Consider the following 15,014-nt stretch of genomic DNA (forward strand, 5'->3'; position numbering starts at 1 on the left):
TTGTGGAGGAAGAGGAAGCAAATGAGCCCTATCTCTCAATCACTGCCTCACTCTGTCCTGAGCTTCCTGACCCCTCTTCCTGCTCCTACTCTCCAAGAATCACAGGAAATAAGTTTTCAAATATGGAAAAAAACCTCAGCACTTAGCAAAGAAAATAGTAAACATTTCCACCCTGGAGAGGCAGTGCTCTTTGGCTTGTTGAGAAAACAATTATCTTCACAGAGAAGGGATCTCTGAGCAACAGAAGAATTTAACTCACTTCTCTAAGTGTTAGTTATTGTGGGAATGAAGGACAGTGTGTGTGTTTTAGCAGAGGGAGGGGGAAAAGAAATGTTGAGGAGAAGAATGCTGGTCCAATGGATAAAACACTGGACAGATCCCAGTGTTCAGTGTCTAGCACAGCCCTGGGTTTCCTGTAAGACCTTGAACAGTTCCTTTAATCTACCCATTTTTCCCATTGAATGGAGGGGGATACTTCCTTTCTTGAAGCCGGTGGCTGACATCTATTAATGACTGTAAGGTAATCAGATACTGTGGTGATGAGGAGGGCCATGCAAATACATAGATAGATAATGAAGCTGAGTCCTGATAGACATACCTAAAAGGAATTTGCTTAACTAGATGATTTACCTGGTGTTGCTTGGGTCCTTAACTCAAATAAGTTTTGTTTTTCTTCATTTAAATCATTGTTCTGGGGTGGGACTGGGGATGAGGGATTCAGCGTGCAGGCTACCCCAAGGAGAGAGCACTACCCAAGCAGCTTGGGACCAGGTGAGAAGCCCCTCTCCATGACCACTGCAGCTGCAGCAGCATAGAAGGGGTAGGGCTTGTTTCTCTTACCAAGAGACGTTGTTCCAGTAAGAGGTCTGACCTCCCCTACCTTCTCTCTCAATATTCTGAGACCAACACAACTGCAACACAGCAAATCTGACACTGATAAAAATTGAGAAGACCATTATAAGCTATTCACCCTAGGGCACAGGGATGACTGAGATGACCTGGACTTTGTGCTTTGATGGAGTTGTCTGGGAGCTACCACCTTGAATTTATATGAAAAAGTAAAAGGAACCTTCCTGGTCTCCAACAGCCCACATAGGGTGCGTCTACACTGCACGCTTACCTCGAAATAAGCTACACAAATTGAGCAATGCAAATTGCATTGTATATTTTGAGTTAATTTCAAAATACACAGCACCACATTTCTAAATAAACTGCTATTCTGAAAGATCTCTTAATCCCCCTGGAATGAGGTTTACAGGGACCTCAGAATAGCGAGCCTGTTATATTTTGAAATAGTCACATTTTTTAAAGAAACGGAATAGGTATTTCGGGATACCAGAAGTATCCTGAAATAGTGCTGCAGTGTAGATATATCCTTAGAGATGAGTCTGGGTTATAATCCATCAGCACAGTTTCCCACAGAGCTATGCTTTGTTTTCTGATTACTAGGACTGCTTTATCTTCTCCTTTGCAGATTAGTTCAGCTATAGGAGATCTCTTCCTGTGCCCTCCACTAGCCCTCTCATCACAGGTCAGAGGAAAGCATTGGAAAGAAATTTGTATTTGGCCTTTCAGAGAGATTTTGTTGCTCAAGGTCCTTTTAGCAAAGATTTTTTACTCCAAACTCTGCTGTGGCTTTCTACTTCCTAAGATAAGTGGAGTTTTTGGAGAATAGGCAGTTGCCTATTTGCAGAAATCCTTCCTGGTCATCCAAAAATACTTTTACATTTGGCTTTGAAATAGTGCTTAGTTCAGCACCCTCCAGCTCCAGTACTTACGTGGCCCTGTTATCATAGGTTTCTCAGCACCTAACCATCTTAACTGAATTTGTCCTTACAATACTTTGTAAGGAAGGCCAGTGCTATTATCCCCATTTTACTGGAGGGAAACTGAAGCACAGAAAGGCTTAAATGACTTCTTAAGTTCTCTGAGGAAGGATCTGGGGGAGGAGGGCCTGGTGAGAGCAGGAAACTCAACCTTGGTCTCCTGACTCCTAGGCTTCCACTCTAACCACTGGACCATACTTCTCTTCGAGAATGTACACTGCACTGGGCTAAAATCACCATAGCTGATTCTTTTCCAGCTTGCACTGATTTTATACCACTGCAACGCCACTGACTTAAAGGGGTTACTCCTGATTTATGCCATGGTGGGTGATAGGACAATCGTGCCACCAAATATAAGCCTTGTCATTAAGGCACCGCGTTGGGGACCACTGCCTCAGACCATTTCTCCAGTTTGTCCAGATCACTTTGAATTATGACCCTATCCTCCAAAGCAACCCCTCCCAGCTTCGTATCATCTGCAGACTTAATAATCGTACTCTCTATGCCAAGGCTGAGGGTTTGGGGCTTATTTAGTCTGCAGAAGAGAAGAGTGAGGAGGGTTTGAGAGCAGCCTTCAACTTTTGGAAGGGAGGTTCCAAAGAGGATGGAGAGAGGCTGTTCTCAGTAGTGAGGGGTAGCACAGCAAGGAGCAATGGTCTCAAGTTACAGTGCGGGAGGTCTAGGTTGGGTATTAGGGAAAACTCTTTCCCTAGGAGAGTGGTGAAGCACTGGAATGGGTTCCCTAGGGATGTAGTGGAATCTTCATCCCTAGAGGTTTTTAAGTCTCAGCTTGTCTAAGCCCTGACTGGGATGATTTAGTTGGGATTGGTCCTGTTTTGGGCAGAGGGCTGGACTCGATGGCCTTCTGAGGTCTCTTCCAGCTCTAGGATTCTATGATTCTAAGTGCTCAGTTTTGCTTTAGCTCTTCTTCCATGAAAGTCCTTGGGAGTTTCAACATTGACCTCAATGGGAAAAGGAGGTAAATCAGTGCTGAGTGCTTATGATCTTCTCACACCCACATACCTCTTTTCACAAGATCCATAAGTTTCTGGCACATTCAAATGACAGCTTTTCTCTTCCCAAAAACACAAAGCACCCACCTTTTTTTTTTTGTTTCATCAGAAGCCCTTCTGGATAACCTAGGGATGTCTCTAAATTGGCGCCACTTTTGCGCAAAAACGTGCTGCCTGTTTACACTGGCCGCGAGTTCTTGCGCAAGAACACTGACGTTCTAATGTATGAAATCAGGGCTTCTTGCGCAAGAATTATGATGCTCCCGCTCAGGAATAAGCCTTCTTGCGCAACTGTTCTTGTGCAAGAGACCAGTGTAGACAGGCAACATGAATTTCTTGCACAAGAAAGCCTGATGGTTAAAATGGCCATCGGAGCTTTCTTGCACAAGAGAGCGTCTACACTGGCATGGATGCTCTTGCACAAAAGCACATCTCTTGCGCAAAGGCACATGCCAGTGTAGATGCTCTCTTCTGGACGAGTTTTTGCACAAGAACTTTTCCGCAAAAGAGTTCTTGCGCAAAATCATGCCAGTGTAGACATAGCCTAGGTGTATAATACAGTGTTCATTTAACAGTTACCACCCATGGGTACTGGAAACATGGTACTTACTCTCTTCAGTCTTCCCCCAGATATCACTGTAATGGGCTTCTATCAGTTTTTAATCAATATCACTGAGATCAAAACCCAGCCATGAATGTATTGCCACCATCTGAAACCCAACTAGGATCTCATGGGAGTTGGTCAGATGCAGCTGATTGGATGATTAGGTCCCTGCTGCCTAACACTAATAGTGTTTTTAGCAATTCCCAGGGGAGAAGGGTGAGCTATGTTGTCCCAGGGAGGAAAAACAGACAGATTACATCATAGGAGCCCCACCAGATGAGTGCATACAATTCCCAATGAAGCAGGTGGGGTGGCATATAAACTTCCACCAGCATAAATGTAAAGCATTTAAAGACAGACTGTTGGCCATCCACATACTTGATTTGTTGGTACAGTTGGCCTTGGACATCCTAGTGCACAAAATTGCAGCCACAAAAAGAAGACTAGTGAGAGCAGAGATGTACATTTTGCTTGAGAGGAGTATGTTCCACAGACAGGAGCAAAGGACTGGGAGTCAGGAGATCTCAATGCTATTCCCAGGTCTGCCACTGAACTGTTCAGGCTCTAACAAGTCACTGTGACTCTGACCCCCTTTGTAAAAGGGGATCATAATATTTACTCACTGTTATGAAGTGTATTGACTGCTATAGATGTAAAGGGCTGTGTGTGCACTATACATTTTTCATAAAAATACTGTGGGTCACAGCTGGCATCACTTGGCATAGCGCCAGCAGAGTGATGCTGATTTCTACCAGGGAATATCTTTAGTGTGAGCCTCCCAAAACAGGCATGTAAATGACACTCAGCTGAGCTAAAGTAGATAATTTAGTTCCTGATTTCAATTGAACCATATATGCTGCTCATACATACTGCTACTCATATATGCTGCCATTAAGAAGGTGGAGAAAAATGGTTTGTTCTTTCTTGCCACAGAAGGCAAGACAAGAGGCAATGGGTTAAAACTATGGCATAGCAGATGTAGATTAAATCTAAGGAAAACTTCCTAACTATGAGAACAGCAGGACAATGGAACAGATTCCTAGGGACGCTCTGGAGTCTCCATCAGTGCAGATTTTCAGTGAGAAGTTGGACAACAGCCATCTATCTGGCTTGGGTAATGTAGACACAGCAAAACCTGCACCTAAGCAGGGAGTCAGACTAGGTGATTCTTGCAGTTCTTTCTAACCCTGTGGGTCTATGAGTCTATGTACATGTTTGCAGTCTTAGTATTTGAAGAGGTTTCATTCACAGAAGTTGTTACAGTAAAGAAAAAACATTCAGGACATGCTGATCATTTTCAGGCCAAACACATTCTACTATTTATTACACATAATACATTCTTAAATAAAAATGCATCACATAACATTTTTGCATAGATATCTTACAATATACCAATTTAAAAAAGAATTATGAAACAGACCAGTAACAAAAATAAATTTTTCTTCATTAATAATTTTGTAACATTAACATACCACCATCATATAATACAAATAATATTTTTTTAAATCTTAAAGACTTTTTGTACAGCAAAAAAACTGACAAAGTAATATATTTATATATTTATATATATATTTATAAAAAGCTTAAAAAAAATAAAATGTCAAAAAAAGGCAGAACTGAGGGCTACAAGATTGGGTACTTCTGTGATATATTAGAAATACCAGAGTAGGCCTGAGAGAATGTGACTGAGGGCATCTCCAAACACACTTGTTAGACACATCTGGCTAAAAGAAAAATAATAGTGCAAAATGAATGTCCTTCAAGCTATGTTGTTTGTGGGGTTTTTGTTAGTTTTTGTTTCAAATGGGAGTACTCAGACTTTTGTTTTTTGTTTGTTTTTTGTTTGTTTAAAGAAAGACTGATCTAGCTGTGAGCAAGCAAGAACTTCTACAAAGGGGGGAAGAAAATAAATTTTGCTATCAGAGAAAAACATCTTGGCCTCATTTTTTTCCCCCTGTGAATCAGCAGAAATCAGACCTTGTTTTATGAGAGAAAAGTTACAGTGGTTCATGTGGATTGATTTTAAAAATCAATCTAGTTAAACTGGAAGCAGCCTCCAATATAAATGCACCTAAAATAGCTTAGCTATTTCTTACATCAGTTAAGATTAATTAGTTAGGAGTTATCAATGCAAACTAGACAGATTTAAGCAAAGGATAAGTGCACCCACGTAGCAGTTTTTTCAATAGTTTAACTAGCTTGATTTAATAAAACCGATGCAACTTCTCTGGTAGAAACAAGGCCCCAGTAACAAAATAGTGTTTAAACCAGTGTTTCAAGCTACTCTCTGGGCCTATAGGGCTGGTGTTTCAAACTACAAGAAAGATGGGTTAAAATATAACCAAGGATCCTCACCCTCACCCCACCCACTCCTTGTCCCTAGCCTGTTGGGAGTCCCTTTCTGGGACTCCATATTGTTTTTTAATTTTTTCTCTACAGTCCAAAGATAAAGGCTAAAAATGTCATCTCTCTCCATTCTGTTTCACTCTCTAGATATAATTTGAGCCCTCATTTCCCCCGACCCCTAGTTTGCAGCCTATTAGATCACAATACAAAGCAACAAATACAGTTGAGGATTTCCTATTTAAGCCCACACTCTTTCTAAAATGCAGTGGCAACAAACAGTAAGCACCCTCCCCAAAGCAAAGGCAATAGGCACAGTTGGCTACCACACTGAAAAAGTCACTAGCTCAATTTCTCCTTCCACATAGGTCTGTACTGCACATACATACCCAGAAAGGGGGGCTAGAACCTGTTTTCTGGCAGTATACAGAAGTTGGGATCAAAACACTTGAAAGCTTTCATTTGGAAAATTATGAACAGTCCAACATTAATTTTACATAAAAATACTATTAATAAGCTTTAAGGAAAATAGAAAAAAAAGTCCCGTTTAAAAAAACTTGCTTCTGAATGTTTTCGGTTAGGTAAGTCCACTTCTGATGTGGTACAGAAGGCAGCTGGTCGCCCCCGACCTCTTTTTCAAAGAACGGAGAAAAGTTTCACTACAGAAAAGAAACCTTAGTGTGTGTGGGCCAGCTCCTGCAGTTCTTATTTGGGCAAAACTTGCCAGTGATGCCATTGAGAGGTGACTGAGTAAGATTGCAGAATTATCCCTGTTATTGTTAATGTGGTAGGAAGATTAACCACATTAGTTTGAGTGTGAGATCATCCTTCTGAGACACTAGAAATAATGCTAGGAAGAGAAGGAGAGACTCTTTGATCAATGGGTATAAAATCTTATGAAGAGGATTTTAATGTTTTTGTTTTGTTTCAAGCCAATACTGAATAGAGTCATTTTCACATTTTTAAAAAATATATAATCTGGCAGGAACCAACAAAATGTATGTTATGGGCATGTGAGGTTAGAGGTTTTGACCACAAACACGAAAGCTGAAAATACAAAATCACACTGCATGGGGATGCCAAAACATGTTGTGGCATGAATAAAATCAGCCCTGGAGCTACGGGTGGTTGGCCTTGTGAAAGTGAAATTATTTACACACTTCTTCTCATACGTTTTTAAGTTTTTCTTACATGTAAGATGTGTGTGTGTGGGTGGGGGGGGAAGGGAGAGAGGGAAAGGAAGTAATTAAACAAGCCTGATTAGATTGCAAGCATAGTTTTGATCTCTTCGATACATGGAGAAGCAAAGATCCCAACAATTTAAATATGGGGGCAACCTTTGTACTGAAAACTGCTAAGAAACGAAAATGCCCAAAACTGGGGAGCAATGAGAGAGAGCACCTCCGAGTTTGCAAATAGTGATCAAGACACAGAGAAGATGCATCCAAGTAACAAGGAAGATGCACTCTAGCCACCAGATGTATCCATTGTCTCAATTTTAGGCAGACATCAAAAGTTAGTTGCTGCTTTAGCTTAAATTAAACATAGAGTCCTGAAAGCAGTGAACTGGATTCCACTTTTACATTCCAATTCACCCTCTTCTCCCATATTTGGCCAGTTATTTCAAATAAAATGTTGCTTTGTCTTTTAAAAAACCAACAAAAACCACAGATTGCAGTGAAGCCTGCTGCCAATGAGAAGAAAAATAGTTTTCCGGTGTGCATATGCATAGTGATGTACATTACATTAGATCTACAGTAATTTAATTCCAGTGAGTCAGGCAAGGTACCAAGACATAAGGATAGGCTGCATGATACAGCCTGCTGACACACAGGGCTGGATTAATCAAGAGGTTTAGGGACTGCAGCCCAGGGACTTGGGCGAAGGGGGTCCCACAAAAGTAAATCCATAATTACATGTTCAGTCGTCACCAATTGATTTGTGATCAACTGGCCAATCCAGGAGCCTTTGCCAATTGATCACAATCTCCGGTCCACTAAAAGTCCAGAGGCACAGTAGGGCTCAGGTGGACTGCCTGCCTGCCATAGCCCCACGCTGCTCCTGGAAGAGGCCAACTGCTGGCATGTCTTTGCGAGTCCTGCTGGGGTGGGGCCATGGCTCCATGAACTGTGAGTAGGGAGAAACACTGGCCTCCTCTCCCCAGGGGTGTGCGGATAAGTGCCAGCAGCCAGTCACTTCCAGGAGCAGCATGGGGCCTTGGCACGCAGGTAGCCTGCCTGAGCTCTGCTGGCGGTGAGCTACCTGTGGAAAGCACCTTCAGGCTGGAGCCTACATCTCACGCTCCAACCCCCCACAGCAGGTCAGAGCCCTTGTGCACCAAACTCCCTCTCACAGAGAAACTAATACAAGAGCTGTTCTGCGGTAAGAAGCAGGCTATTTTGAATTAACTATATTCGACATGTTTTAAGACTGAAATGTATCCACAGTCTGGTTTTATGCTAATTAAAAGGCAAATTTAGTGTAGTGTTAATAGTCTCTATCCCATAATTGTGATCATTCTGTTTTAAATTAGGAACAAAGACTCAGGGACCCCACAATATCTAATAGTCCAGGCCCACAGGAGAGTCAATCTGGCGCTGGTGACAGTCATACTTTTTTCTTTTCTAAGATTTCTCTCCTAATAGAAAAGTCCCATAGAACACCTGCCAGACTGATTCTAGGTTCTGTTATGTCAATTTAATAGCGAAGAATCAACCCTACAATGTGAAACTCTGCACACCAGTGAAGTCAATGGGAATCTTGACACTGGGCTAGGATTTCATTCATGGGCTGTAAGAGCAGATCATATCTCCCTCCTTCCCTCCCCCTTACACACACTTTTGTTTTCTAACTATGCTGTAGCTGGGGATGTAATTCTCTGGTTCAGCAGACAGAATGCGGGTCACTGGAATGAAGCTACTCTGGGGGAAATGAAATGGAGCATTTGCTATGCTCTCACTTGAATTGCTGGAATTTTCTTGGCATTTTGTATTTTGCATGTACACTTTTGGGAGTTGTTTTTATTGCAAAGGAAGAAAGGGCCTTCCCTGAAGAGTGGCTAAAACCATGGCATTGTGGACTTCCATGTTTGATATGGGAACAGTGATATGCAACAAGGGTGCTAAGAATGCAAATCAAAAATGTGACACCAAAAGAAAGGAGGAAATCCAACCTGCATGTCAGATCCCAAGCTGAGTTATGAAAGGTTTTTACATGTACAACTGAGACAATTTCTATGGAATCACTGCAAGACGAAACAGCCCCTGAGAGCCTCATAATGAAACTTTAACTCACTTTTTGAAGGAGAATCTTATTAAAGTGTAGCTTCTGCTGTTACAACAATGTAAGTTCAGAATAATTCAGTGACAACAGTATCCTAACATGCATGCTTTTCACCAGACTAATGCTACATCACACTTCAGAACAACTCAGGTCTGCCTTCTCTGTGCTCTTTTCACTAGTAACAAGTTTTTGTGGGACCTGTGTCACACCATAGTTTCCCGGTGATCTTGGTCATTATATATGGCTTCTGGTCTGCAAATGGGCATGAATTCATCTTGATGGGAAACAGGGTAAAGCCTTCCCTTTAAGGCTCTTTTGTAAAGCAATTATCTTGGTTCCCATTTTCAGCACGTTGATTGTGGGAATCCCAAAGCAGCCTTTTGGAAAGAATTAGCTCTTTCCCATTTTTCAGTGGCCTTAGGTAGATTGTTTACAAGGTAGAAGAAGTGAATGCAGATGTAGCAGAAAAAACATAGGCTAAGACCTTTAAAAGTGGTTAATGAATTTGGTTGCCTCAGGTCTTCAGCACTGAAAAGGAGGACTGGCTTCTCTACAGAGTGCTGAGCACCAACGCATGGGAATCAGACCCAGTGAAGTTGTCTCAAGTTGGGCACACCGAATCCCTACCTGCTATTTGAAAAATCTTAACCATGACCAAACAGTTCACTTTACCAATTGTCCTCTATGATACTAGAGCAAGTACTTTCTACCATTAAATGCACTGTTCTGGGACACAATATATGCCGGTTACAAATGTCTAGGGAAAACATCAGTGATGTACCTGAAACCCAAAATTTCTCTTTCAAAGTTGGAGGCCCATTACAAACAGCCCCTAACTGAGAAATCCTGGTTTTGGTTTCTTGTGGTTCTGGGGTGTTTTAATCCAGAATTTTGATTCACACCTATCAGTAGAAAAAAGTTTCCAAATATTGCAGAAATGTGTGATAGAAATTAAAAGGGCCCTTGTTTGCTCTATATTAAACGAGAGGTCAACAAGACCTCAAGTGACAAGAGGAAGCACATATTTTCTCTTTTCAATTTTTTTCCTTTTTAAGTACAGCCTTGTTCTTAAAGTGCCTTAATATTAAAGTCTTCTGGACTGTTAGTAGCATTTGTAGAGGAGTACCTAGAGTTCTGATGAGAACATTTATGCAGGTTCAATACCAATGACTAATGTAGTGGCAGGCATGTGCGCACGTACTGTAGGATGATATGGGAAAGAACTGTTATGGTTTTCTATATTTGTATCTAATGCACTAAATGGATGTTCTATAGTTTCACATAGCTGAGGTTCAAATATCCTTAAGCACCCATGAAATCTCCTGGTAAGATGCTTCACACGTTCAAACACAAGTTGGGCTGTAGGGCCCTCAGAATCCAATTGAGCCCCTGGATGGAATGGCCATGAAGAGTATTCAATACAGAAGCAGAGAACTATGAGATTGTCAGCAAGCAGTGAGTGCTCCATTGATTATTTTTAATAGTATAGTTAGTTTTAAATCTTTGGACTAAAACTCAATTTTCTCTCTTTTTTTTTCTTCATTGTTACATCATTGCCTCCCAAAAGATGGTTAGATTTTGGTCCATGTCTCATGCCATATGGGCCAGAGATCATACTCCTCCCCCCCAAAGTGTTCAACTGACAGTCAGTGTTTATAACAAACTATGAGCAAAATAAACATCTTTCAGGTAGATTCAATCTCTGACTGGAACAAAGGCTGCACAAAAGCTGAGAACGTAAGTACCAATGATTCCAGTGGTGGTTCTTACATTTTACAGCTATGGATTTTTAAGAGTTCATCCCAAAAGGGAAATATTTAACAGTCAATGAGTCAAAACAGTCAAAAGATGGCAGTTGGCTAATACAGCATAAATGAGCAGCAACCATTTGTGAACCACATGCCATTTTGTGTCCTTTCTAGACAGGTCTTGTAGGGAGGGTTCCAGAATATACAAAATATACAATCTGTCCTTATGACTACCCCACCTGCTTGCACAGGCCATTTTATATGGTCCTAGAGGCAGTCTTTGGAGTTAGGGCCAGTACCAACTTGCTATAAATGCAAGTTGTGTTTATATATCTATGTTACTTTTAATTTTGTTTTTTTAAACAAGAAATTTAGTCCACTATGAGCCAAGATGATCAAATTATCTACAGGATTCAAGGGTGAGTGGAAGGCGTCCACTGATCCTTGCTGGTACAGACAGAAGGCCAAACTAGACCCATGCTACCAATACTTTAGACCAAACACTTGAAAAATCTTCAGTGCTGTGCACAAAATCCAACCCTTCATTCACCCTTTAAATAGTCTTATAATTTTTTATAGGAGTGGGCAATACCATCACCTTGAATGGGAATGGGAAAGGGAAAGGAGGATGTCAATCTTTCCTTTCAAAGATTAATGCTGAATAAAGCCACTTTATCTGGAAGAGGTTCACACTTTCCCACTGTGGTACTGGAGTAGTATTTTTGGCTTTTTTTTTTTTAAGATGCTTACCCAAAAGTTAGGTTAGAAACTTGAATGTTTGCAGGTGTTCTTTTAACAAATAAAATTCAATGTTTTAAATTGGTCATTTGAACAACAAGATCACACAACACAATTTGTCAATCACTGTGAACTGTAGCCAACATGCTCACGTGGTTCTGAAGGAAAGCTGTAGTCATGGCTGATTGGCCAGTCCAAGACAGATAAGCCGGTGAAAAAAACGAGTTCTGAAGATCACTTGTTCATGGAGAAAAGATAAAATGTCTAAGCTATCACATGAGCTTTTCAAGTTTTCATCAGACAAACAAGAAGTCCCACCTATAGCAATAAGGTGATGCCTATGGAGATATAACATGATGTTTTCTCAGGGACTCTTCCTTTGGCCGCTTTCCAGTCATGCCAGCCACTTCTATAGTCCCTACCAGCGCATACAGCGTGCAATAGCCAAAAAAACCCAAAAAAACACAGCCCACCAAAAAACAAAAATATTGTCCTCCATGAAGTCTACATAAACTCAGGCCAAACAGATGATGTATGTGTCACAGGTGTCACTCCACAGTCAACTGCCATTAAGGCCATTGGTATTGACTTAAAAGGATCTTAATTGCTCAGTTCTAGGAAGAACCAAAACCAAGACAGATCAGTGTCTGAAAAGTTTGACATGTTGAACATTAGGAATTCGCAGAAAAAGAACAAAAGAACCAAGAGGTTAATTTTGGCTACCAAACTGGGATTTGGTTTTCTAGGTCATTATTCCCCTCCTCCCCTCACCACCCCCATCTATTTAAAAAAGAAAAGTTAGTGCTACAAATATGCAACTTCAAGATGACATTCTCCTATGGAGTTGCATTGAGAAGCAAGTTAAATAAGCCCCTCCTACTTGCTGTCCACCTGCAGAGAAGCTTCTTCCATTTACTTTGATTTCCATTGGCAATAACAGGAAATAAATCCAAGAGTGATGAAGTACTGTAAGCAACTGTTCTATCTTACTGACTTCATCCCTACCCTATTTTCTTTCCTGCATCTTCTTCCATCCAGCTGGGGCAAGGCAGAAAGAACAGATGTAAGTATTTAAGTATAGTTGGGTGCACGACAGTGTGAGTGTGGGTCTGTGTACAGAGGTTTACATGTGATTGGGTTCTCTTCTTCTGCAAGGCAGCAGCTTATAACTGAGTTCCACCCTTCATGCTATGTCTTTTAGCTCAGTGGCCATCTAGGCCATGCTGACGGATTTTAGGTACTTAGATGTGTCTCTTCATGTGGAGGGCAAGATGGTCAGACCTGGAAAAACACCTGTAAAACAAAGACAGAAATAATTAAGGATTTTACAAAACAGTCCTTTCTGCTCCTCCACCATCCTATAGAAGAACAATGCTCACCCAGATTTACAGCAGTTCCCTGGAACGTGCCATGTGTTGTCACAAAGCCAAGCCAATTTTTCCTCCACTGTTCAGGATAAATAGCTATGCTGGCTCTTCCATTACTAGACTGTTCTCCCTTGCCCCAACCAAACCAGATTTATACAATCGGAAATTGGTGAGTGGGCAAGCAAACTCATTAACCAAGTAGCTGTAGTAATAAAATTAAATAAGTTTGCTTATTATGTAGGTTGGGTCAGATTTTTCAAGTGTTCAGCACTGTTAGGGTGTGGCCATATCTTCAAAAGATCTTAGCACCCACTTAGAGATCAAAATAAGAGGTCAGATCTGAGGGCTGAATGAGCTCTGTTGGAAATCTGGTTCATAAACCCTTCTATCTAGAATGAGTGCTACACAGATACTGATGAAGTTTAGTCTCACAACATCACTGAGGGGTGATCATCCCCATTTTACAGATGAGGATGCAGAGGCACAGTGAGATACAGAATTGAAGAAGTCGAGCAAACCCAGCAACACATTTCAGGTCTTTGGGTTTCTAGTTCTGGGTTTCATCACCAAGGCCATTTTATCTTTATTTCGCCTTGGGTCAGATGCAAATCAGGTTGGCACTTGTAGGACCACAGATGCATGACAGTGCTGATGAGAGTTTCTCAGAATTGAAGCCCTAGTGAATGAAAACCTCTCTCTAGTCACAACATTAACACAATGCTTTGCTCCACCAAACTGTATTTACTGTGACTGAACTTCAGAGAAAAATGGGTAACTCCTTCTTAATGCCCACTTGATCCTTGACTGTTCTGCTAACATTTCAGCAAAGAAGAGGGACCATTAGGGCCAAATGTGACATGAACCCACAATTCATTGCACATTGGCCACCCAAATGGCACTAAGCAGCTGTAGGCCAAGATTTTCAGAGGTGCTTCATGAGGTCTGTTTCCAAAAGGCAGGTACTGGGAATTTTCTGAAAAATATGGACTCATTAAGATGGTTCAGATGGGGCACTCAAAATCTGAGGTGCCCAAAACTGCTTGGAACTTTTGAAAATCTTAGTCTTCACTCTTGTCACTCTAAGCTGTAACACACTGGGTTACAGGCTAGAGTCACAAGAATCCACCAAAACTCCTAGTTCTTTGTCATCTCAACCCCATGTACATTGTGGCAGGCCACATCCAGAATTAACAGGTCTCTGATGCTTTGAAAATTCATTGCCTGCCACACAAAGCCACATTACAAAATAAACAATGACAGACACTTTTTATTAAAAAAGCTTGTTGGTAGAACATGTACTGTGCACGGATTTGTGCTGAATAAATTACAATAAAAGCAATAGTTGAATTGTTTGCATTTCTCGGTAATAAGCAGAGAAGCAGGGAAGAAAATTAAGTCAGTCATTGTTTTAAAAAACTATTAAAGAAAAACATCCAGATGAATGGGTCCCATCTATGCTGTGAGCCTGACACAAAGAAAGAATCAGAAAAACCAGAGGGCAAAGACCTGATAGTACACTTAGTCTGGTCCTTTTGCCATTATCCTCTAATTCTTTGTATGCCTATTACTACTTGTATCTAGGGGTGAGAAAATATAAATATTTGTAAGAGCAGAAAATCTGCAAGAAGACACCCTTCACATATGTGACCAGATCTTCAATAGGTGTAAATCAACATAGCGCCAGTGTAACGAGTGATGCTAAGTTGATTCACACCAGCTGAAGACCTTGTCCATACTTCTTTATAAAGCATAGTAGGAAAAATTTAAAACAAAATTTAGAATGTTATGGAGCTGGAATACTGCATTCCTTTATGTTCCAAGGTGAAGTATGAGTGTGTTAAACCTGCAGAGAGAAACAGAGAGGAAAGCTTTACAATTGAGCATGGGCTTCTAGTACAGAAAACTCACCAGAGCTAGTACTGCCCAGCTGCAGGGTAGCAATGTGTCTTTGAACAGCTATCCCTCTCATCTGGATAACAGAGAAAGCAGCATGCTACTGTGGCTGCCAAAGCAGAAGTGGGTGCCTGGAGCAGGCATTGGCTGGCATTTTATACTAATGACCAGCCACAAGACAACTCTCTGTCCACTGCTGC

At 41.2% G+C, this 15,014-nt stretch overlaps 1 protein-coding gene across 1 annotated transcript in view; it reads right to left on the reverse strand.

Moving 5' to 3' along the window:
• Positions 1-9,266: 9,266 nt before the first annotated feature.
• Positions 9,267-15,014, reverse strand: part of KLF7 (KLF transcription factor 7) — a 76,773-nt gene continuing 71,025 nt past the window's right edge. The window contains exon 4 of the mRNA XM_006129029.4: positions 9,267-12,847. Coding sequence (XP_006129091.1) covers positions 12,796-12,847 — 52 coding nt within the window. The 3' untranslated portion in view covers positions 9,267-12,795. The remainder of the gene's footprint in view (positions 12,848-15,014) is intronic.

This window comes from Pelodiscus sinensis, chromosome 7 (genome assembly GCF_049634645.1).
Source record: "Pelodiscus sinensis isolate JC-2024 chromosome 7, ASM4963464v1, whole genome shotgun sequence".
Lineage (NCBI taxonomy): Eukaryota > Metazoa > Chordata > Testudines > Trionychidae > Pelodiscus > Pelodiscus sinensis.